Source organism: Pterocles gutturalis, unplaced genomic scaffold, assembly GCF_000699245.1.
Source record: "Pterocles gutturalis isolate BGI_N339 unplaced genomic scaffold, ASM69924v1 scaffold12605, whole genome shotgun sequence".
NCBI classification, from domain to species: domain Eukaryota; kingdom Metazoa; phylum Chordata; class Aves; order Pterocliformes; family Pteroclidae; genus Pterocles; species Pterocles gutturalis.
Window position 1 is genome coordinate 14,248 of NW_010140939.1, and position 23,548 is coordinate 37,795.

Below are 23,548 nucleotides of genomic sequence, written 5' to 3' on the forward strand. Positions count from 1 at the left end.
AGACTGGGGAGCACCGGGTAGTTCTCTGCTTTGTGCCGTCCCTTTCAAAGGGGAGATATTTCCCTTTTTGGGTCCTGTTAAGCTGCTTAGCTTGTCACATTGAGGGAAAAACCAAATGACGGACCTCTCTAGTATAAATTTTCCAGTGCCTTAAACTCCCCTTGAAGCAGACAGAACCAGATGTGGCAGATGTGCAGAGCGGGACCCCCTCCTGCTGTCTGGGGGCACAGCTCAGTGTGTCCTTGGGGTACCAAAAACCTGATGTATACCTGCTACCAAAAGCCTGACCCTGATGCTTTGTCCCTGTCCCCATATGGATGTGACTTGGGTTTTGTTGCCCCGCTGCCTATCATAACAAGTTAAAAATAAACCTTGGTGGTTTTCTACGCTGTGGGTAGAGTGTTCCTTTGAAAGATCAAAAAAAGTGATAGGTATTGGCAAAAATCTGCAGCTTTCAGACTGGTGCCCAAGGGAGGCTATCCCTTTCCCGTTTCGCTTCGCTGTGGGTCGTTTTCAGCATCTTCAAAGGGTTTTGTACACAAGGTCTGATCCCGTGGTGGCGTGGGCAATTTGCTCTTAAACTAACAAACGGGAGGTGGAGGGGAGATAGGAGAAGGCTTGGTATCAAAGGGATGTGCAAGAATAGCTGCAAGTGCAGGGGGGGGTAAAAAACCACAAGTCCAGACCTTGGCTGGTGGGAAGTGTCTCAGAACTCTGTGTGTGTATGTTCCCCAGACCGCCACAGTTCTTTTGATGTTTGGGGTTTTTTTCTTTTTTTTTTCTTTTTTTTCCCCCCACTCCTGATGCTAATCGTGTTGTCTTTGTTTCCCTATCCAGTATGTCGCGACTTTGCTGTTCTGGAAGATCGTACCTTGGCCTATAACTTACAGGAGCAAGAGAGTAAGTAGCAATGATCTGAAGCAAATTTGTCCCAGCAGATACCTGGCTTTGTTTTGCTTTGCTAAGAAATATCCTCCCTGCGTTTATTTAGTTTTTGTTCTTTTTAATGGAGCATGGATCATTACTGCTGCCTTCACTGTCCTGTAACGCTGCGTTCTGCCCCAGCTCCCGTTGCACCCTAGGGATGGTTCCATTTCACGTTCCAATTTTGTGCTTTCCTTTAGAGTTGAGTTTGTTTATGCCATTTATGATAAAATTGCATGTGGGAGTGCACTTGAGGTTTTGTTGCTGTGCAAGGTTTTTAGAAATGACTATCAATTTTGGAAGCTTTAAGTTTTATAGGAACTTATTTCAGAATCGCTGGTGCCTGCCTTTTGAAAGGAGGCTTCCTTTTAAGACATTTTGAGGTAGGGCAGCTGTACACTGTAGGGTTTAGAAAGAAGAAAAAAAAAAAGTACAGCCAGGAACGTCAAAGTGACTGGTGATTTTTTTTTATTTTTTTTTACATGCTTATCTGTTACTTGGGGTATGTTTGCATTGCAGTTTCAGGTGTGGTGCTTTGCTGGATGCCAGGACTGTTGGTATCTCCCAGTACTAGGTGCTATTAGTGCTCCAGCTACTCTGCCAAGCCTGCAGCTTGTGCTGAAGTTGTGCCCTTGGCGTGGGAACCTGAGACCACCGAATTAAAGCTGGCTCTGGGCTGCAGCTCATGTAGCCATCGTTTCTTGCAGGCGGTATCCATGTATGGTAAAGGACTTGCTGTAGTACTCAGTTGCTCTGTGCTAAATATAAAGGTAGTGAGATTCTGGAACCAGTTATCTTGAGAGCAAGAGGATTTTTCTCCTCTAGAGGTTCTTGAGAACAAACTGGGGAAGCATCCACCAGAAGTGGTTTAGATTCAGCTCATCTTGACTGGCTTCTGGTGGTCCCTTCCAGCCCCACTTTAATTTCCTGTGGCCAGAAAATGAAATTCAAAGCCTAGAAGGCATTCCCTATAAATGTAGATGTGATTAAGATATGCAGATCTTGTTTTGCTAACAGACACGCATACACAACCCCCTCAGTACTGAAGGGAGGCAATCTCAAGCTGCTGGTGTCATTTCAGTTCAGGACTTCCCCACCTTAGAGATGCTACACGAGGTTTCCCTGCCAAGAGCTGTCTTCCTTTCTGGCCTGGAGTATCCCTCCCACTTGCTTTGTCTTGTTCACACCGTGTACTTCTGCAGGCTGATCTGGGGGTTCTTGTCTGTGTTTATTTCCAGTTGAGCATCACTTGGCAACAAACGTTCAGCGTAATCGGCTGGTGAAACATGATTTGCAGGTGGCCAAGAAACTGCAAGAGGAGGATCTGAAAGCACGTGCTCAAATCCAAAAACACCAAAAAGACTTGTGAGTTTGGGATGGAGCTGTTGAAACGCTGGTTTGGTCAGAGCACCGAAATCGGCTGCCTTGGTTTGAGTTGATTGACAGTACGTGGGGTTCAGGTTGATCAGCCCTTTGCTTTTGTTTCCTTTTCTCTCCATTTCTGGGGAAGTATTGGTTCTAGGCTCTGGCACAGCATCATGAGAACATCATGGGGATAGGTGGTCCTGCTGCCTGTCCTGGCTTAGGTTCTGTTGCCTGACCATGGGAAGGAGCTTTCCTGTTCTGCTGCCTGTTGGCAAAGTGGGGTGACTTGGTCACTTGCATTGACCTTGTCCCTGGCGACGGTCTGAGAGAGAAGAAACCGCACCACAGAAATACACAGTGTTGCAGTGAATTCTCATGGAAATTGCAGATATTGGCATGTTTGCATTGTGCCTTATGAATCATAGAATCATTAAGGTTGGAAAAGACCTCAAGGATCATCAAGTCCAACCATCAACCCAACACCACCCAACCCACTAACCCATGTCCCTCAGCACCACATCCACACGTTTCTTGACCCCCTCCAGGGATGGTGACTCCACCACTGCCCTGGGCAGCCTGTTCCAATGCCTGAGCACTCTTGCAGTGAAGACATTTTTTCTAACATCCAGCCTAAACCTCCCCTGGTGGGCACATGAGGAGCTGGAGGTGATGCTTTTTGGTGTCCTGCTGCCCTGAACGGCTGAAGCCCCTGCTCGTGTTTGCAGATACTCCAGTGTGAAGTGACCTGGGAAGAGGAGCTGCCGCCCCAGGGCCAGTTGTTGGAGATGGGTGTTGGGGACAAGCCTTCTCTTGCAGTCCCTGACTTCTGCAGCGGCTGTGGGAGGATGTTTAATGAGTAATCCCGTTTGCTCTGCAGGTTTGCTCAGGCCCCACAAGCCAGATCTAACCCTGTGGCCGGTGATTTGGCTGTGTGCCGTGGCTCTTAGGCTGTGGAGCTGGTGTAGAAACAAAACATGGCAGTGCAGGGAAAAAAAAAAAAAAATTTCCAATCCAGAGTTGACGTGGGTTCTTTTGTCTTTGTTTTTCTTTTTTTTCTTTGCCCTGCCCGCCCCAGTCTCTTGCAATACGTGGGGTGTAACAAATGGGTTGTGTGACAGGGCTCAGATCACGATGATGAGAGGCAGGAGCGTGCTTTCTGATGGGATTCCCCTGCAAACGCAGGGGCTGCAAGGTGGGGTGCATCCCCCAGCAGCTGCGCTGCCTCCTGGCTTGTGCGTGCTCCGTGATGCCACCCACCGCATCTCAGACCCTGGGTGGCTCATCCGGCAGAGGCAGCGGTGGAGCAGAAGAGCTCTGTATGGCAGATGTGTGAGATACAGGACTGGCTTCAAAGGAGCTGCTCATAAAAGATTAGAAGGTGGGGCGTGACAAATCAGCTGCTGATTTCAATGTTCCCAGCATCCTCAGGCAGCACTGGCAGAGATGTGTGTGTATCTCAAATCTGTGCTTTCTCTCAGTAGTTTTGTTTTCATTACTAATTAGAGATGTGAGCATGCAAATGACAACGTAAAAATTAATTCTGTATGGCACAGATGAGTTCTTTTTTGTTACTTGCTGGGAACTGCAAACGATTTTCTTGTTGTAGGACTCTAAAATGGGATTTATGAACTTCGTGAGCCAAGTTACAGGCAGAACTGCTGATGCAAAATGTAGTGTCAGCAGCAGCTCTTCTGAAAGAGGAGGAAAAAAAGTTGGAAGCATGCTTTCGTAATTGGATCTTTTTCTTCCTTAATTCTTTGTCCATTCCCGCTGTCTTTTCCTTGTGCAAGATCAGCGTGTTCTGGCAACAAAGTGGTCCTCGCTGTTGCCACGTTCTGTAGCATCACAGTTTGATACGGCAAGGTGATGGGAGGCGTAAAGGGGCAGGACTGGGTGGTCTTTAGAAACAGGGGACAAAAATGTTCTTCAAATTTATGGGCTTTCTTCTGTCTTTCAAATCCTAGATTCTCTCAGAAAGACTTAGTGAAGATAAATGAGAGAATAGAAATAACTTGTTAAGAAATTCAGGGAAGCATCAAACCTTATTTTCATGCTTCGTTAAAAGCATCTCTCACATCTCGCTGAGCAGCCTGCACGCTGCCAAGCATAGTAGCAAGGTTGCTGAAATAACTGTCGGAAATACCGTGAAAATCTGCTCTTTCCTCGTTTTGCTCCCGGTGCTGTGATGGTTCTGTTACACTAACATGAACGGTTCCCTTAAACCCTTTTTTTTTTTTCTCCTCATCTGGCAGCAATTAGTTGCACCAGCCAGCATGAATGGGAGTTCTCTGAGCACACTGGCTTTTTTTTTTTTTTTTCCCTCTTTACTAAACTGATGTAGAATTTCCCTGACACTCTTAACACTGCCCAGGAAGGACACCTAGGCTTGATGTTGAGGGATGGTGATGTTCATGATGCTCTGTCTGATCTCTGGGGACTGATGGGCACTTGAACTCACGCTAAAGAATCCGAAGGACAAGAAGAGCTGTCAAAGTTCTTTAACCTTCTTGCTTGTGCTCGGTCAAATTGAAACACTAGCCTATGTTGAATAACTAATCAAATCTCAGTATTTAATTACCACAGAGCAATAAACCCTAAAATCTAATCTGTTGCTGTTCAGTGGTTCTTAGATGGATATTCCAAGATGAGTGTCATCAGGAACAAGAAAATGCTTCTGCTTTTGCATCGCTTGTAGTGTTCTTCGTGAACAGAGAGGCAATGACCTTGTTGCCTTGGCTCTGGAACAGGATTAGCCGTTTCTGTCTCCTGTTTGGCTGCAATAAGAGGTATTTTAAGCATTTAGCAAGTCACTTGGTGCTGGTGAATTTGGCACCTTAGCTCTGTTCACAGGTGCTGGCGGAACCGGAGACGTGCAATGCCTTGATATGTCTGACCTTTCAAACTTGTTTTCTACCTGGATTCATGTCCTCTGAGACTGAGGGCATAAAGGATCCGCTCTCTTAGACCCACTGTCAGTCTGCTCCCCAGGATTTGCCCGTTCAGCGATTGTTTTGCTGGGGATTCTGGTTCCCTGCTGGTGCCAGGTTCGCCAAGGTCCCTTTTTCTATGACAGGTTCAAGGATTAGATTTGCTGCGGTGTGAGCTTGTGCAACTTTGAACAGGTCTCTCTCTGGAGTCAAGTGAAACGCATACAGACACACAAAATGCCAGGTTTTATTCGTTTCAATAGAAACTCCTGTCTGAAGATATTATTATTATTGACCTGTAGGTAACTCCAGCCCTATGAACACTGGAACTCAGGAGGGCTCTCCAGGGTGTCTCTAGACAGTTTATGGATATGCGGAAGCGTCTGCGAGTGTGGTGGTCTGGGAAAGGGAAGGAAATGTCATGTTGTGACACTTGACTTGGGGTTCATATGTGTTTGGGGAAAGGGATATAAAAACCATGCAGTACCCAGTTGCAGATCTGCTTCCAAGGAGCAGTTGACAGATCTCAGGCAGCTTTTTTCCCCTCCTGTACCATGTTCCTTTTCATTCCCTGTGACAGATTAGTTGTTTCTTGGTGGCATTTGTCCTCTAACCTCATTGCAGTGTCCTTCCTCCCCAGCCTAAGCCCCATATCCACTCATTCTTCTCTCGTTCTTCACATTCTCTAAAAGCAGGCTCTGCGATGCCACGCGCTGCTCCAGCCGTGCCCCTTTTCTCTGCTTGCCCACCAGAAGTGCTTCTCTGCACTTACTATTTGAATTTCCTCTGTTCACATCCTAGACTTCCTTCCAAGCAAGGTCATTTGTGCCCTGATCCTTGCTGAAGCCTAGAATTAGTCGCTCCAGCCCACACGGCACACCTTTGATGTAACTGAACCTGCTTCTCCTGAAATATTTGCTTGACTTCTTAATTCGTTCTTGGTAGTCCTCCCATCACCTATCTGATCCTTGCCAGTGTGTTCTTCAAAAGATTGTATTCTAATAAAGTGAGCTCTGCCTGTTGCTGTTCCCATTCTCATCTCCTCCTATGCTTTGCCTTTCAGTAGTCTCAGCTGCAGAAATAACTTCGATTGATTTTTTTTTTTTTTTGACCTGTTTACAGCTAGTCTTTGGCTCAATTTCAACAGTGCTGAAAGAGAGAGCTCTTAATATTTCTCCTCTAATCCCCCAGCCCTTGGCTGGGTTGCCCTAAGGAGCCCCTGGCCATGGTTCCAGGCGGCGGAGCACGCAGCTGAGTATGGCACGACTCTTGCAGATGCTTTCTGTATGACATCCCTGAAATGCAGCCCTCCTGGTCTGTCTGCACAGGCGAAACTCATTTCACATCTCAATTACTCTGGTATCTCTTTTTCTGTCCTCAGCTCATGCAATATTGCATTGTTCCTGCATCTGCAACAGACCATTGCTCCCTCACCCCTGGTGTTGCCTCGCGTCGCTCCCTGGCCCCTTGGCACCAGTTCTGCTTTTGTGTCTCATCCCACCTCAGCGGCGTTTCTTCTTCATTACTGAACTGCCACCTCCACTCTCCGCTTGGCCTCCTTACTGCGTCCTGCTAGCAGCATTTCTGCACTTTCTCCTTCGTGGCTTTCATGGGAAAACCCCTTCCCACAAGTACCTGCATTAACCTGGCCCCCGAACCGCTCCCTTGGCACCACGGGGACAAAAGCTCCTCAGCAGCATTTGACTGTTTGCAGAGGCTTCTGTGCACTGCCTTGGCCTCCCCTCTCATGGTTCTTAGCAAACTGCCTATGAATCTGTTTTCCCTTGTTTTATACTTGGATTGTGGATGTTTTGGGACCTATTTTCTAAATCTGGCCAGCAGTAAGTACGGGGAGCTCTGCTCCCTGGGGAGGATTCATAGGCTCTGCACTGATACCGAGGAATAATTCTTTTGTGTCAATCAGAGGGGCTCTTTAGCGGTTCTGTTTCTTTCTCCAGGCTGACGGATGCCTGTGACTTTAGCTGCCTGTAATCCTTGTCTCCTTGCCTTCTAGAGAACAGCAGGACTCCGAAATCGCTCAGGAAATCCAAGTGAAGCTGGTGTTTGAAGCGGAGCAGCGCCGGAGGCAAGAAGAAAACGACGAGGTAACCTTTAAAGCTGCGGGGATGGCTATCTGTAGCAGCCCTTCCAGTACAGGAATTTCTCGGCCATTAGCCACAGCAGTTGGCTCGCGTGGTGTCAGTCCTGGTCGTCACTGATCTCAGTCTGCACAGAGGTCTGGGGGGCTCCTGTTACAGGAATAAGATACAGTCTCGGTCCTCATGCTCGAGGGTCACAAGGGTGGCTGTTGCCTTGCTAACGAAGAGGACAAGCAACAGACGGGTCTTGTTGAGATGTTTGCTGCCCTGGTGTAGGACGTTGTAATTGTTTGTGCACTCCAAGGTCTAGCTGCTTGCTCTCTCAAATGCAAGAAGACAGGTGCTACTTTTGGGAGAATCCTGGGTCACAATTTTTTCTCTTTGGTGCAAAGACTTCAGCAGAAAACCAGCCGTCGCCCATCTCTGGCTCCTCCGTTACCTTCCTTCGTCTTCAGTTTAGTCTTTCCCAGCCTGAACACCCTCTTGCAGTCTCTTGCTAGCAGAGTCCTTTGGTGATTTCAGAGCATTGCTCTGCTGCTGTTGCTTGAGAGTGGGCAGTGTGCTTTGTCCCTGGTATTCAGAGGATTTGGCTTGTTGGTCACGTTAATGTGACAGCCTTTCGGAAAGCCACAGAGTGGAGGAACACCTGTGTGAGCCTGGAGTGTGGCCCCATGCTTGATCACAGAGTTTCCTGAGAAGTCTGAGTAGTCTTAAGATGCTCAAGAAGCACCTGGGGGCATTTTCTCTCTAGGAAGAGCTTGGACACAAGGCTGTGTTTCCTGGAAGAGCCTGAAATAGGAATCTATCCCTACCTGACAGATGGATCGGTTTGCCTGTGCAGGATCTCATTTTCTTCTTATGCCATTAAGTCCAAGTGAGCACTGAAAGGCTGACCACACGCCAGTCTAGCCATGTATTTGCCGCACACGAGGGTGTAGTAGCTGCCTGGTGTACCTGATGGGTCTCTACTATCTGTAGTGGTTGGTTACTCCAGTGCTGTGCTGGAGGCAGATCCAGGCTGCTGTGCTGGGTTTTGAAATGAGGTGCTCAGCCCACCTGCCTACCAGTCTAGTTTGTAAGAAGTGGTTTGTGTGGATTTACAAGTCCTGAGCTGTCTCAGTCCTGGAGATAATGTTCTTAAGCCCATGTATTTATAGACTTACTGTACTTGCTAGAAGAGGTTAACCTTGGCAGGGGAAGGAATTTTTTTGGGGGTGTAAAGAGCTGGTTAATGAGCAGATCTGATCTGAATCCTGAAAGAATAATTTGTACTTGAACACCCATCCGGTGTCCTCCAGTGCTGGCTTTGGTCTGGAGGGTGCTGGCTCTTAGTTTGCATTTCAGCGATGCCTTTCCTGCCAGCAACGTGCACTTCACATGCATGGCTCTGTAAAGGTCCTGAGGATTAAAGGAGGCTTAAATGAATAACATCCAGAGGGCTAGCCTGCCCTGCTGGCATCCTCCAGCTTCTCTTCTGAGCTTCAGACCAGCTCTGCTGACTCACAAGCTTTTGGGCCCCAAATGAGCAAGCCCCAGGGAGCTGTTTGCTGTTGCCGGGTCTTGTTGATCCATTAGTCATCTCGAAGGAAAACCAATTAGGAAAACAGAGTGCTATTCTCTTTTGATGGCATATCTACCAAAACTGCGACAGAAGATAAACTGCTGCAGTCCCCGCGGCGCTCCTGCCTTGTGCCCAATCCTCTCTTCCTAACGTCCCTTTCGATTTTCTTTCCCTTCAGCCTCTGTCTGTCAAATTGATGCATTTCCCCGCTGGGGATCCTACAGTCCCTGTAAATTACAGCCGGTTTGAAGCGAGTTCATGACTTGCTCTGGGAACTCCTTCCAGCCTTTGCTCTGCGTTTTCCTTTCCCTGGAGGAGGTTGGGGGGGTCCAGCCCGCTCCCGTGAGCGGGTGTGCGCTTGTGTCACTTCCAAATCCTTGCTGAAAGCCCAGGGTTGCAAACACAGTCCTTTCTGCCGTGCTTTGGCCATTAGAGCTTTGCAGGATTGTGTGAGCGGGTGGAACCGGGAGCCTGTGGGTCTGCAAGCCCCCCATGGGCCTGGGGGAGGTTGGGTCCTGGGTGCTGAGGTGGTCCCTTGGGTCAACCACCAAGCTGGAAGCCCCATCCAGCCCAGGGGCTCAATTGGAGAGTAACCCTGTCATTGCCATGCCTGAAAACTTTGTAATTGAATAAAATGTTTATAATTGAATAAAGAATTTGGATAAAAGAATCTGAAGATTTTTTTTTTTTTGGAGGACAAGGTAATGTCTGCTTTCTTCCATCTCCGCAGGACATTGCCCGTCTCCTACAACAGAAGGAACTGCAGGAAGAAAAAAAGCGCAAGAAGCACCACCCAGAATCCCAGGGACACACAGGGGATGAAGACAACTATTATGCAGAAAATGGAGGTATGTCTCTGCTAGATAAAGGATCAAGATCACGGCAGTATAGGTGAACGTGGTGATGTGGCAGCTCCCTTTAGGAGGTTTCCCTTGTCCTGCAGTCAGTGCTGTAGCGTTGCATCAGTTTCATGGGTCAGGATCAAACATTATTCTAGAATAAGGAAATATTAAAAAAAAAAAGTGGAGAAGACGATTTGATAATTTTTTTATGTCCTAGAAGGTGGCCTAAAGAGCAGAGCTAGGGTGTGTGGTGTGTGTATGTGCAAGCACACCCACGCATAGGTGTTTTGAAAGGGCTTGTGGAAAAAGAGAGTAGCTGATGGTCCTGATAAGCCACAGTTACTTCTGTGCAACGCCGCAAGCGTGCGGGGGAGCAATGCAGATGCGGTTCCACGCTTGCAAGGGAAGCGGTTCTGTATGTTCATCTGCGATGCTGGCACAGCTACGTGCGTAAAGGAATAAACACTGGCTCATGGAACAGCCTTTCAAAAATAACTCCTTGCAGGTATGTATCCAAGCATTAAAATTAGCACAACCGCCTTGAACGACTTACTGAATAACAAGGTCATCTCCACTGAATGTCTCTGCCGTGATTATCTGTGGGACTCTACATTGTGGAAAATACATGCCCCACAGTGCTGTATTGCTTTCTCTTGATCGGCTTTTATGATTGAATACAGACCTTCTTTAAACTGGGAGGAGAGAATCAGGGTGTGTTTAATTACGGAGCAATCTGGGGATGGCTTTGCTGTGCGCTGGTGGTGGTTCTTGTGTTCTTTCTGAAAAAAAATATGTGCTGGGGTAGAGACAGGCTGCTTTTGATTAAAACGATGTGAAGATGAAGATCAAACCTCTTATTTCTCATTTTAACATCAATGGCATTGGCCGTTTTAAGTGTCTTTCTTTGAGCTTGCACAAAGTATTTTAGTTTCAATTAGGAAGAAGTTCGAGGATGGCCAAGAAAGCGCAAAGCACAAAATGCAAAACAGTAACTGGGTGGAAACTTCATGACCCCAAGTCGTGCTATGTGTACAGAGCTGGGAAATACTTTGATCTTGGAGTCTTATGGGCAACTCGCACTTTAGTTTTTCAGAATGAAATGGGACAAGTCTCTGAAAAAATACAATATAGGTAATAGTGTTGCTGTGCAGAGATGGTAGGGCAGGATGGACTCTTGTGATAGAAATCAATTGACAAAAGCCTGCGACTCTCTGAACTGAGACTGTGGATTCGGAGAGCAGGATATCTTGTGGGTCTAACTTTTCTTCCTGCAATAATCTGTATCTCAGAGGTAAGGCAGAAGGTGTTTTCCCTGACCATTCACATTAGTGCTGTTCTTGATCCTCACTCCTTAAAAACTAGAAAGGACTGGAGTGGATTTGGATGCCAGGATCATCTAGTCCGTTGATCTGGAACTTCTTTAATACTTGAGAACCATTTGATTAGGCTTTAGCATCCTCTGTTTATTTTGTCCTCATTACCTGTGAACTTAAACAAAAAAACCCCTTGCTTTGTTTGGGTTTTAGTCTGTCTCGAGACTGAATAAAAACTTATCCACATCCAGGAGGAGCATGGATTAGGGATATTGCTCCAGAGCAATCTGTGCTCTTAACAAGTGGAAAAATAAACATGAAAAAAAAAGGCAGAGTTCCTCCCAGAAGTGTCTGGGCCATGAAAAACATTTCTGTATTCACTCAGTCACTTGCTGCTTGAGAGAGTAACACCAGGAGATAAAGAGTATTTACACGGTGCCTGCTGAGGAGTTCATCTCCCTGAGATACCCCAAAAGCAATTCCTGCACCAATCCTTTCCCAGCACGGCCACGCTTTCCTCTTTTGTGATCCCCTGCTCTCTTCTGCTGCATTTATTGAGCTTTCCTTCATGACAGATTGAACTAATTCTTCGACCCTTGTTGTTCAAAAGCCGCCTCTTGCTACAGTCTGTCCGTTGTTCAGTAAGTCAAGTAGATTGTTTGATTGGATATTTGTTTTCTGTAAATCATGGGAATGGTCTGAAACCGAACAGAAAAACCCACTGGTTAACAGGAACTGCTGTGGTTCCTGTTACAGTTCTTGGATTTTTTTTTAAGATATACCTGCTCTGGGTGAAAGTCACACAGATCTGTTTTCAAGATAGATTTTCTGTAGACCGTCTTTTTGCTGGCTCTGAAAAAGTTTTTTCTTTTTAAATATACCTGCTCTGGGTAAAAGTCACACAGATCTATTTTCAAGATAGATTTTCTGTAGACCATCTTTTTGCTGGCTCTGAAAAAGTTTTTTCTGAGTGTGACTTGAAGGGAACATTCAGTTTTGGTGTCTTTTTTTTTTTTTTTTCTTGAAATCTCAGTGGTTGTAAGGAAGGCAGAGCTATTTATTAAAACTGAATGCAGTTCCTGGGCAGTGAAATCTATATTACGTGTTTTAGATACTATGGAAAAAACTCAGCAGTGGAGAAGGAAAGCCTTACACTGCTGGGTTGTTTTTTTTTAATAGTTCTGTTTAAAATCAGCCTCTGCTTCAAGGAATTTTTTTTCTTTAGAAATGTGCCTTCATTGTGAAAAGCTGCAGTAGAGATAATAGTGCAGTGAATATTTTTTTTTTTTTTTAGCAAATAGGTTGATTGGAAAATAAATCAGCAGATTGTATACAGGCAGACTGCTACGTCCTCATAGCTGTGTCAGATTTATTACTGAAACTAAAAGCAAAGAAAATTTCCACCTGCTTTCTGGAAAGCACAGAGGAAACAACCCCGCCAAGCTGCCGAGTAAGCGGCTTTTCCAGCTACATTGCTGAGGTCAGGCGCCTGGGTTTTTCAAGTCTTATCCTGCCCTTAAATTTCCGTCGTCCTCTCTGTAGTCAGAGCCTGAGCTTTTATTCAGGCAGTGAATAAATGTGAGTCTTGAGACTTCTGCAAGAGCTACATGAGAGCCTGTGGTGGAGGATACTTGGATGTGGCAGCTATCCATCATGTCGTTCTCGCTTTTCAGAAAAAAAAAAAATCCCATCGCACTTGTCTCTTTCTCTTCTGCTTTATGTGGGTTCCCCCCCTTTAGGTGAGGCTGGTTTTTCTGATGCAAATCCTTGTGCCTGATGCCAGGGCAAGGTACCAGTGCTCATAAACCAGGATCCACGCTGACCCTCTGCTTGGCCCCTCCTGGCTTTGCACCCCTCTGTTGCCTCCCAGCCTCACCTGGCTTTCACACCCTCTGATGGCTCCAGCATCCTCTAGCAGTAACCTGTCACCAGGAGATGAGCCCCAATGGTGTCATTAAAAGTCCTTCTCCATATTGGCTTGTCCTTGTCTTAGGAGATGCTCGGACACACTTTCAGGCTGACCTGTGCTTTCTGCTCCAACTGTTGCCTCCCCCCTCTGTTGCCTCCCAGCCTCACCTGGCTTTCACACCCTCTGATGGCTCCAGCATCCTCTAGCAGTAACCTGTCACCAGGAGATGAGCCCCAATGGTGTCATTAAAAGTCCTTCTCCATATTGGCTTGTCCTTGTCTTAGGAGATGCTCGGACACACTTTCAGGCTGACCTGTGCTTTCTGCTCCAACTGTTGCCTCCCGTGCTGCCCCGCCACATTTCCCTCTGTCCCCCATTATATCCTGCCAGCATTATATCCCTGCTCTTCTTCTCTCTGATCCCATCACACTCTGCCTGCGTTTCCAGCTTCTTGTCTCAAGCTCCCTCGTTGCACGCTGTGAGCCTGGCCTCGCTGCCCCACCATTAACCCCTGCACCACTAACCCGCTCCTTGTTTGTCCCCCCGTTGTCAGAGCACCCCTGGGGTGACCCCAGAGAGCGGGTTTCTGAGCCTCGCAGGGCACGCGGTGGTGACAGACACGAGCACCGAGAAGCGCCCTCGCCGTTGTCTGACGGTGCCTCTGAACGTGGACATTCCCCCTCGGAGCATCCTTGGAGGTCTTCTCAACCAAGCGAGGCCAGTGATGGCCATCGGCAGGAGGGGAAATCAGCCAGCCAGGGGAGATCCAGGAGACCTCCCAGCCTTGACCTGGAAAGAGAGGCTGAGCGTGGTGCCTGTGACCACAGCAAGAGCTGGGAGCTGCGGGAGAGGCGAGCAGCCAGCGGGGAGAAGGCTTGGAGACCTCTCAGCCTTGACCTGGAGTCAGAGCACGGACTGGCAGACCGGGCGCGCGGCAGCAGAAAGGCAACGAGGCAAGACAGAGAAAAGCCTTTGCCTCTGCCTGAGATGGAGCTGGAGGCTGAGCAGGAGACCTGGCGTCGGGGTGGCAGCCAGCTGGTGCGCCCTGGAAAGCACAAACCTCATCGGCAGGGCCACTCGTCGCACAGGACAGTGCGTGATGAGAAGCTCCATGATGCTGAGTCCAGAGACGATCATCGGAGGGGTGAGGAGAGAGACTGCAAAAGGGCAGGAGGCAGGAGACCGTCCCCCTCCCTGCACGCTGTGACCCAGGGGAAGGTTGGAGGCTGCCAGCGAGACTCAGGTAACCAAGTGACGGGGAAGGCGTACGTGCGTGTGGGGATGGACCTTGGCGTGCCCCATCCTGGTGTCTGACATCTGTGGTGTTGCCTTTGAAGATGCTTGTCTCTAATATCCGCCTGCAATCTGCACGTGGTGAATCCTGCCCAGGTTTCTCCCTTATTTAGTGAGATTCTTCTTACCCATTCATGTTCTTGCTCTGTTTATTCCCTGACATGTTCTGTGGCATCAGAGAGGATGAGTAAGAAGGTAGTGTTGGAAATTTTCCCCTTTAAGGAAAAAAAAAGAAAAACACAAAAAAATGCCAAACAAACAACCACCAGCTTTTATTTCCATTATGTATTTTGTGCTGTGGTCTTCTTGCACAGGAGAGAAAAAAAAAAGAAACCTAACCAAAAAAAGTTGTGATTACATTTGTATTTTGTTGATTTGAGATGCAGGGCTGTAAGGGAAGACAGTTTGCTCACGCAGTAACAAGCCAGCAATTTCCATCTGCTTCTTATTGAAAACCCTGCTGGCAACACAATCAGTTCACTTCAGGCAGAGCTCACTTGTGGCACCAGGTGTGCAGCTGGGCTCGGTTTGTAAGATGGGGTTTTTGTCAAATTCTGTACGAGTGGATTTTTCTAGGAAACGCCTACCTGTGTAGTTCTTGTTCAGTAATCCTTGGGGACTGGTGGGCTTTAAAGACCCAGATCCATCCTTCTGCTTTTAAAACCACACTGGGTGTGGGGGTGACCTGTCACTTGGTGGAAGTAGGAGTTTAGAGACTTAGAATCATGGAATCATTAAGATTGGAAAAGACCTCAAGGATCATCAAGTCCAACCATCAACCCAACACCACCCAACCCACTAACCCATGTCCCTCAGCACCACATCTACACGTTTCTTGACCCTCTCCAGGGATGGTGACTCCACCACTGCCCTGGGCAGCCTGTTCCAATGCCTCATCACTCTTTCAGTGAAGAATTTTTTCCTAATATCCAGCCTAAACCTCCCCTGGTGCAACTTGAGGCCGTTTCCCATCACTTGTTCCTTTAGAGCAGAGCCCAGCACCCCCTCACTGCCCCCTCCTTTCAGGCAGCTGTAGAGAGTGATGAGGTCTCCTCTCAGCCTCCTCTTCTCCAGACTGAACCCCCCCAGCTCCCTCAGCCGCTCCTCGTCAGCCCTGTGCTCCAGACCCTTCCCCAGCTTCGTTGCCCTTCTCTGGACCTGCTCCAGCCCCTCAATGTCCTTGGAGCTGTGTTTGCCACAGTGTGGGCAACTTGTACTTCCAGCCATCTGACTGCTCTTCGGTGGGTTAAGGAGGGGATGATAATGTGTGTCTGTCTCTGGAGATGCTGGGAGAATTATTCTTCATCTTCCTCATGCAGGTTTTTCTTTGGAGAAGTGGAAGGTGTTAGTTGGGTCTTTATATATAATCAGTAGGTTGTGATTTGCCCTGTGCAGTGTGGGTCCGAGTGACCCAGCATCCCATCACATTGAGGGAGAATAGCCAGGAGCTCACATCTGCTTCCTGGGGCCATGGTCAGGGTGGGCTTGTGCTCCCCTGAGCGCAGGCAGAAGTGGTGTGTAAGTCAGGCTTGTTGTTATCTTCTGAGCAAATGTAGCCTGGCACTGGAGGAAAGCTCAGCCTCGGGCTGGCCAGCAAACAATTCCTGGAAATTTACTTTTTTTTCTTCATAGAGGTAAAGCTGTACAGCAGCCTGCCGGCCACACTGTTGTTCATTCCAGCCTGGTAAAACTGTGTTTACCTTCACCTTGGAAGCACTCTGGAGAATTTAACTCTGACCAAGCTGGTGCTTTTTGTCGGAGTTTCTGTGCTGGCTGGAGATGGCAGCTCTTCACGGCTTGGGTTGATCCCAGTGTGCTGGGAAAGGTCAGGTCATACTCTAACCATAACGTGCCAGAGCTGAAGTTTTCTTCCTATGCTAAGAGATGGTTTGTAAGAGGGATGTTAATTGCCTCAGATCCTTGACCAGTTGATTCAAACAAAACAAAAAGCAGAAAACCCCTCACGCCGCCTCTAATAGCTGTAGAAGAGGGGGTTTCCTATTCCATGGTTTTATTCTGGGGGGATGTGTGAGTTCAGGTTGAAGTCTTTGGGATGCTTGATGTGATGGTGGTTTGTTGGTAGATGCACAGAAAGTTGTTTTTTTGTGTTTTGGGTTTTTTTTAGTTCATTTGGTTACTTCATGTTTTTCCCTTGGTCTTACGAGATGAGAGATAAACTTAGAGCTGGTCCAGGAAGATGTAGCGGGTATTTATGATAAATGTGTAAACGGTGTGGCTGGGGGCATGAAAGTTTTGAGTGAAACTTTCTGGGTTTGAGGTGGAAAGGAGATGGACATCTGGAGTGTGTGTGTGGTTGGGACATGAAGCAGAAGGCTCGTTGAGATGTCTCGGTGTCTGAGTTCAGGCTGCAGGTGGAAGGAGAAGGATTCGCTGTATGTGAGGGAAGTGATGCATTCTGCAACAGGGATACAGGGGGGCTCCTGACTAAGGAGAGACAACATTTAAAATCACTTGGAGATGTTTTAACTTTAAAATAAAGAGACAAACAAAACTTTATACTCAAAGCAAGAACTGACCCTTATATGAACTTCAGAAATATTTACTTGGCTGTTTTCTCACTGTGAATTGTAAAATTCCATGTCAGCACGTGGAAGAAGCTGTCAGAAGCCTCATGTGAGCCTGTCCCAGGCAGCTTTTGCAGCCCGTGCCGCTCCAGCGGTGTGTTCAGACTCTGCCGTGCTCGTGACAGATGTTAGGCTGCTCCCTGCTGCCCAGTTTTGCCAGTGGATCCGTATCAACACCGTGTGAAAAATGACGATTCCTTTGCTAGCATCGCTGTGCCAGCAGAGACTGCTTTAAGGGACGTGGCCTCTTCTGCCACACAGTTGCGTTTGTCACACAAGAGAAGGTGTATTGGATATTTCTGTGTGCATAGAGAAACCTCCCTGGGGCGCCCGCTGCCCCCTCAGCTAACGGTGATCTGTCGGGTAACGCTGTCGTGGTCTCTGCTCCCTTGAGTGGGGCTTCTGCCGGCGGCCGAGGAGCTGGCTGGGATTTCCTGACCAAAGCATTTGGGAATCGATGAGCTGATTGTTTTCTCTTCACAACTCTGTAGGCGCCAAGTCGAGGGGGACGAAGCAAGCCACACCCCAGAGGGAACAGGAGTTGTCTGATGCGGAGATTGCTCGGAAGCTGCAGGAGGAAGAGCTCCGGGTAAGGAGAGAGGGTGCATGAGTCAACTGGAAGGAACAAAGGTAGCCAGCGATGACAATTTTCATTTGCAAAGCTTTTATGTATGAGTTAGGTGGTGTTGGGTTGGACTTGATGATCCTTGAGGTCTTTTCCAACCTTAATGATTCCATGATTCTATATGATTCTATGAAGTGACTTTAAGACCTCAGGTCTTGCTGCTGTGCGTTCTGATGGTTACCTTTGTCTCCCATACACGCACATGGAGTGACAGCTGGCAGCCAGCCAGTAGAGCCCTCTTTTCTGAAATAAAATTAAGTGATCGAAGCAGGGTGATATGAACCATTTCCAGGCAGGTAGAGATGGCCTGTGGTCAGTGTGGTCAGCCCAGAAGTGAGACAGGGCAGCGCTCATCTTTGAGAGAGAGAGCAGCAGGGTGCACAGGGCGTTGTGGTGGGGGCTGGCGGATAGATGAGGACAAAACACAGCTGAGAAGCTGAGATCTCCGTCTGGCATTGGGCTGGGAGGTAAGTATGGAGCTAGCTAAGTAAATTTGGAGAGGATGGCAGTGTATTTGTATGGACACCTGCTTGCCCTGCCCGGGAGGTTAATGGGTATGAATAATTAAGAAGTGTTGCTCTTTTGTCTCTGGTTTTTTTTTTTTTTTCTTCCCCCCTTTTTTTTTTTTCCAGGATAACGAGGCAGATCAGAAGGCAGCTCAAGTAGCCCAAGATGAGGTGAGCAAGAAGTCAAATGTTTGCAGTATTCCTTTACTTGTGGAAACACTAAACCTCGCTTGTCCCCTCTGGCCCTGTAGTTGTTAGTTTCCCTCCTTGTAGGGGAAGCTCGGGGCTCCAGTGGGATTTGGTCCTAGCTGGTTTTTATATATATACTCAGACTGGCCAAGCTGGGAATTGCGCTGCCTGGTGGCAACCATGGCAGAGGAAGGAAGTTTGTGGCTGTGTAAGAGCATCTCTTGTAGCAGAGCCCCAAGGGAGACCACCAGAGATGCTGAGAGATTTCCTCCCCCATTGAAGGAGAAGGGATAAAGGGCAGACAAAGGCTCTGCAAGTGCAGTTCTGGCAAATTGGGGATCAACCAGGCATGCTGCATGTAGTCAGTCTTAATTCTACTCTGTCACCTGATTTCTGGTCCAAGAAGGGTGAAGTCCTGGCTTTGCATCCTTTCCATTCAGCAGCTGTCCATAGGAAAGGGTTTAAATAACTCCAGTCCACAAGAGCAGTAAAACTATCTGACACACTCTCTGTCTTTTCCCTTCTAGGAAATTGCCCGACTCTTGATGGATGAGGAGAAAAAGGCTTTCAAGAGAGGGCAGGAGAGAGAAAAGTCCTCCTTTGAAAGGAGGAGGCATGATCAAGATTGGAAGGTATGTCAAGCTCCAGGAGGCGATACAAATGAAGGGCTGTAACGTTATTCCTGCTTCCAGAGGCAGGTGAGGGAGTGTGGTGAGAGTAGGAGGAGTGATGCAGACTCTTGCATACAGAGGGTCTTGCTGCCTGTTGTTCAGCTGCTTCCCAAGCCTGTTGGAGCCACCTCCTTGGTTAGATGCTCTTTGGCTTCAGCCTCAAGCAAGCTAAGCCTTGGGCTCTGGCCTTGGAGGTTGGTGCTGGATGTCCCAGCACCTTGTGGCCTCCCTCCAGCACCGTCAGTCCCCACGGTCCAGGACCTTCCCTCTGCTGAAATCCCAACTGTAGCAATAAAAGCAGCAGTTGGTTCTGTTTGTGCCCCACAGGTGTAAGGACAATGCAGCTTCTTCAGTTGTCACTCTGCTTTGTAATAAAACTGACTCTATAATGAAAGTTTTGAGTGCAGGAAGCCTAGGTTTTTGTACGAATAATGCTACAGAAGCTTGGCTAGCTGATCTGGGAGGTGATAGGAAACAGATTTCCTGGTCTGCACTGGTAAGGTTGTGTTAATCTTGTGGCCAGTTGGAGGTAGCTCTGCTTTCAGCCTCCTTCCTGCGTTTGAGTGGTTGCAGGAGCACAGCTGCATGCAGCTGGTCCCTTCTGCTCAGCCCCGCCGTGCACACAGTCGTTACGCGCTGACTGTGTTCCACCCCAGCTTTGGGATGAGTCCCGCAGTGCTGTCTCGTGTTTAGAGCAAAAACTGAGTTTGGCTCAGCAAGGCTGAATTTCAGTTACTGGAAACCAGTCCCGATGCTGCCGTTTGCTCGTGCCTGGCTGTGGTTAGGTGTGTGTATAAACTGAGCACGAAAGGGCTGCGTGGGGCTGTGGCAGCCTCGATGCGCTGGCTGGTGTCTCGCAAGGCACACAGGTGAGCTGCTTTCCCTTTCTCTTCCCATCAGTACGATGCAAGCGTGTCCCCACGCTCAAGGTCAAGAGAAGGGCTCGAAACTCCGCGACACAGAAGCGACAGGTCTTCAAGGTGAGCTTGAACTGGCCGGTGAAACCGGGGAAATGCTGTCGGGAAGCTGCGTCCTAAGGAGGAGTTGTGGGGTGACCAGCCTGACCCACCCAAAGGGCTTGGTACAGAGCAGAGGTTTCAGCACCGAAAGGAAGCGGAGGGCACAGAGCTGTGAGGTGTTTGGTGACATGCGTCACTTGCTGTGCTTGTGGCATTTGTCTATATCCGTCTCCCTGCCTGGCACTGACGGAGATTGATGAGCTTGTGCAGTGACATTTGTTAAATGGCAGAGAAACATGGAGAGGGTTAAAGAGCTTCTGGGGATGTGAAACCAAATGTCATCTCTGGGCAGGAAGGAGGAATCACGCTGCATTGGCACAGCTGCTTCCTTGGGTCCTTGCTCCCAGCGATGCCCTGTACGCTGCTGCTGTGTGGGGACAACCCCCCGGCAAGCAAGTACGGTGTGCTTTGGGGTGCCTCGTCCCAGAGCTGATGGGAACGTGCCGTAGCCCAGCGCTGCTGCTGAATCACTCGGTGCCTTGGTCTGATGCTCCTGATGGGGGACTGAACTCTGGAAGTGACCCCAGGGGCTTTGATTTCCAATCCAGATCTGAGCCTAGAAATTCTTCTTGAATTTGCAAAAGAAACAACAAATGAGGTGTGCAGGTGGAGACTGAGAGTCATCTAACTAAAATACTCTGGAGTTAAAACCAGGCGAGCATTAAACACTTTGAAACGTTGCTCTTTCCTTTTGAGTGAGGTTTGCATCAAACTTCTTAATGGAAATTCTTTTGTTTCCTGACAACTAAAACCATTATTAAATGAAAGTGGTCTATGAGAAGTAGCCAATACTGTGTGTTTCTCACCGCAGAAACGGTGCTGTGCTCAGGGGAGCTGGGCTGCAGGTAAGCCCAGGTCAGACACAGTTTGCGTCAAACCGATAGGGACAGACCGGGCAGCTGAGATGGTGCTTCTGCCATGCTGTTATGCCTTTCAGGTTTTCTCCTAATGCTTTTTTTTTTCTTCACGGCACTTGGCAGGTCACAGCCTCGCCTCGATGACTTGGAACACTCTCGGTATTACAGAAGCCATCCCAGCCCCTTGCGCCAGATCCCCAGATCTGAGCACTCTCCTAAAGGTAGGATCAAGCCCATGCTTGCCCCAGCACGTGGGTTATTGTGGGCTGTTTTCCTCAAATTACCAGCCTGAAGGACAGGACATCTGGAAGAGGGATGCTAAGAGAGAGGAGGAAGGGGTACTATTGCCCTAGCAGGCAGGTGATGCTCGGCAGTGTTGGAGCTGTACTTGCTGAGCACGTTGCAGGCTGGGAGACTGAAAAGCTGGATTGGTTTGCCTTGAGTTAGTCAAGCTGCTCTCTGCTTTTCCTCTGTGATCTCTTAATGATGAATGACTGTAAATCCAGGCAGCAAATGAAGGAGAAAGAACATGAAGACAATGGCATGATGGATTTTGGGTGACTCACCAGTGTCAAAGAATCCAACAGAAGACAAAACCTTAGAGTACCAACTGTCTGGCAGGTGGATGGGGTGATCAGGCAGAAGCTTGTTGTGAGAACAGGCTCGTTTTGTTCCTGTAGCATCTCAGCACTGCTTTGTTGGCTTGTTTCCTGATATCACTTGGCACAGGAACAGTGTGGTTAGGGTCGCTCCCCCCAGGTTTTTAAATCTCAGTGCTAGTTGAGTTATCTGTAGAGTCTCTGGGGGAGGAAAGATAGAGTTCAACTCAGGTGCTCGGATTTCTTCCAACTCCACTGATTGTGACTTAAATGTGGACAGTTTGCTTCCAAAAATTTGAAGTTTGGGAAACTTTTGCATTCTGTCTTCATCAAACAAGCTGGAAAGTTGATGGCACTTTACAGAGTCCATAAGCCCGGTGTTCATTCCATTTTCTTCAGTGAGGCTGTGCAATGTGTCTGTCTGTCTTGTGATCTTACATTACTCCAGCAACAGGAAGGATAATGTACAATTCCCATTTTGGCATTGGACTTTACCAGTACCCTGGAAGTCACACAGATATCCAAGAGGACAAACAAAAGATGACTGCAGGTAGTATTTTCTTCCCCAGGATCTATCCTTACAGATTTTTTTTCTCTCTGTTTTCTTTTCCAGGTTACCATAGGAAGCACTAAACTGTGCTAGCCTTTGCTTTGTTATTGACTCTTCTGTAGCAAACATTACTGGAATTGCCAGGCAACTTTCTCAATTCCTTACCCAGTGGGATGTCCACCCTCCACTCCCAGGATCTCCTCTTTTTAAGTGTCACCATATTAGTAAGGAACATTGTTAGTTTCAATTTCTTGCTCATATGTCATCGCTTGAGCAGTGCAGTATAATCTAGCCGCCACTGAGCTGTGTGAATCAACTAGCTGACTTAACAGCTCCCTCTTACATTCTTTTGAGGCTTTCTTTTCACTTTTATTTTTAAGCTCTGGCTGGAGCTTCCACAAATAAGGCAAATAAACGTGCACCTACACCAGGGAGGAAAATCCAATGAATGAGTTGGGTTATGGCAGTGCAGCAGAACATCAGATGTACAAGTCCTTTCCGTACTAGGATGACTTGGCAAAGAGAGTTGTAAGAGGAAATGTGTTTCTTCCTGTGCTGGATAGGACGGCTGAGCCAACCTGACAGTCATTCTAGCTTGCAGGAAGGAGAGAGAGTCTTCATCATGTACAAAAGCCAGAACCTGGGACTGGTGAGGAAGAAATTGACTGTAGAACAAAATTTCTTAACTGCTGGATTTCTTTCTAGGGTTTCCAGCAATCTGGGCAGTGTGTGTAACCAGGCATTTAGCTCCAGGATATGGGTAGAACAGTTAAAAGGAAAGACAATTTCAACTGAAATTAGACCTTGTGTGCGTGACTTTGAAGACATGCCAGGGAGTTGATGAAGCTGTGAGTTGTGGATTGGGAAGAATCATACAAACGGATTTAAATGCCTGGAGGGACCTCTGTGGTCAACTGAGCTTTGGTGTGCTAGAAGCCAAGGAGCTCCGCTGAAGCCAGGCAGGAACTGCCATAACTCCTAGCTCAGTTGCTGATGTACTTGAGCACAGTAACGTGTGTCTGAACCTGCATGTGTCTTGGAAATGTACGACTGCAGGAGGGCCATAGGGCATTGAATATTGGATCCAAAATCTAGTTACAGGCAACTTGGAGCCAAACAGTCCACACGATGTCCGTGCTGACTGCCTCCCCCCTGCACTGCGCCGTCCAGCACCCCAGGCAGGCTCCAGTCGGGATAAAACTCTTGCTCTCTGGGGCATAGCAGGGTCTGCAAGTTTAAGTTGTCTGTCTGTATAGATAGCCCCATGCAGGGATATTTTTTTTTTCTTTTGATAGCTTGTTTTCCCTCTACTCTTTGAAAATCATTCTTCTCTTGCACAAACAAGCAGCCTTTTCCCTTGTCCTCCTCTCATGTTCTCTGCCTGTGAAGAACCAGATAACCCCCGGTAGACCTTTGCTCCAGGCATACACTGGCCAAAAATGTTGTAACAGGACTTTGTGCATCAGCAGCATCCTGCTAGCTGCGTGCCCTTGCTTCCAGACTGAGCTTGCTCGCGTGCATGAACCCTGAAGTGACTCAAGCTCTTGCTGCTGCTTCTCAGGAAATACCCCAGCCAGCGGCTAGATTCTACAGCTCTTGCCTTGTGCCCTCTTTTCGTTCCATCTCTGTCCATTCAGAAGCGTTAATGTTGTTTTAAAGGATCCAGGAAAGTAAAAACATAGACCCTATATTTTTTTCTGTTTGTTTGATAACT

General features: G+C 48.0%; 1 protein-coding gene across 1 annotated transcript; it reads left to right on the forward strand.

The window, feature by feature from the left end:
* Positions 1 to 803: 803 nt before the first annotated feature.
* CCDC50 (coiled-coil domain containing 50) lies at positions 804 to 20,906 on the forward strand (the record flags this gene model as incomplete). The annotated part of the gene is made up of 9 exons (XM_010083860.1): positions 804 to 900; positions 2,163 to 2,289; positions 7,231 to 7,321; positions 9,607 to 9,724; positions 17,310 to 17,407; positions 18,076 to 18,120; positions 18,666 to 18,770; positions 19,710 to 19,789; positions 20,809 to 20,906. Coding segments are annotated over exons 1-9 (859 nt in total), but the record flags the coding sequence as incomplete, so codon positions are not given.
* Between the last annotated feature and the right edge of the window lie 2,642 nt (positions 20,907 to 23,548).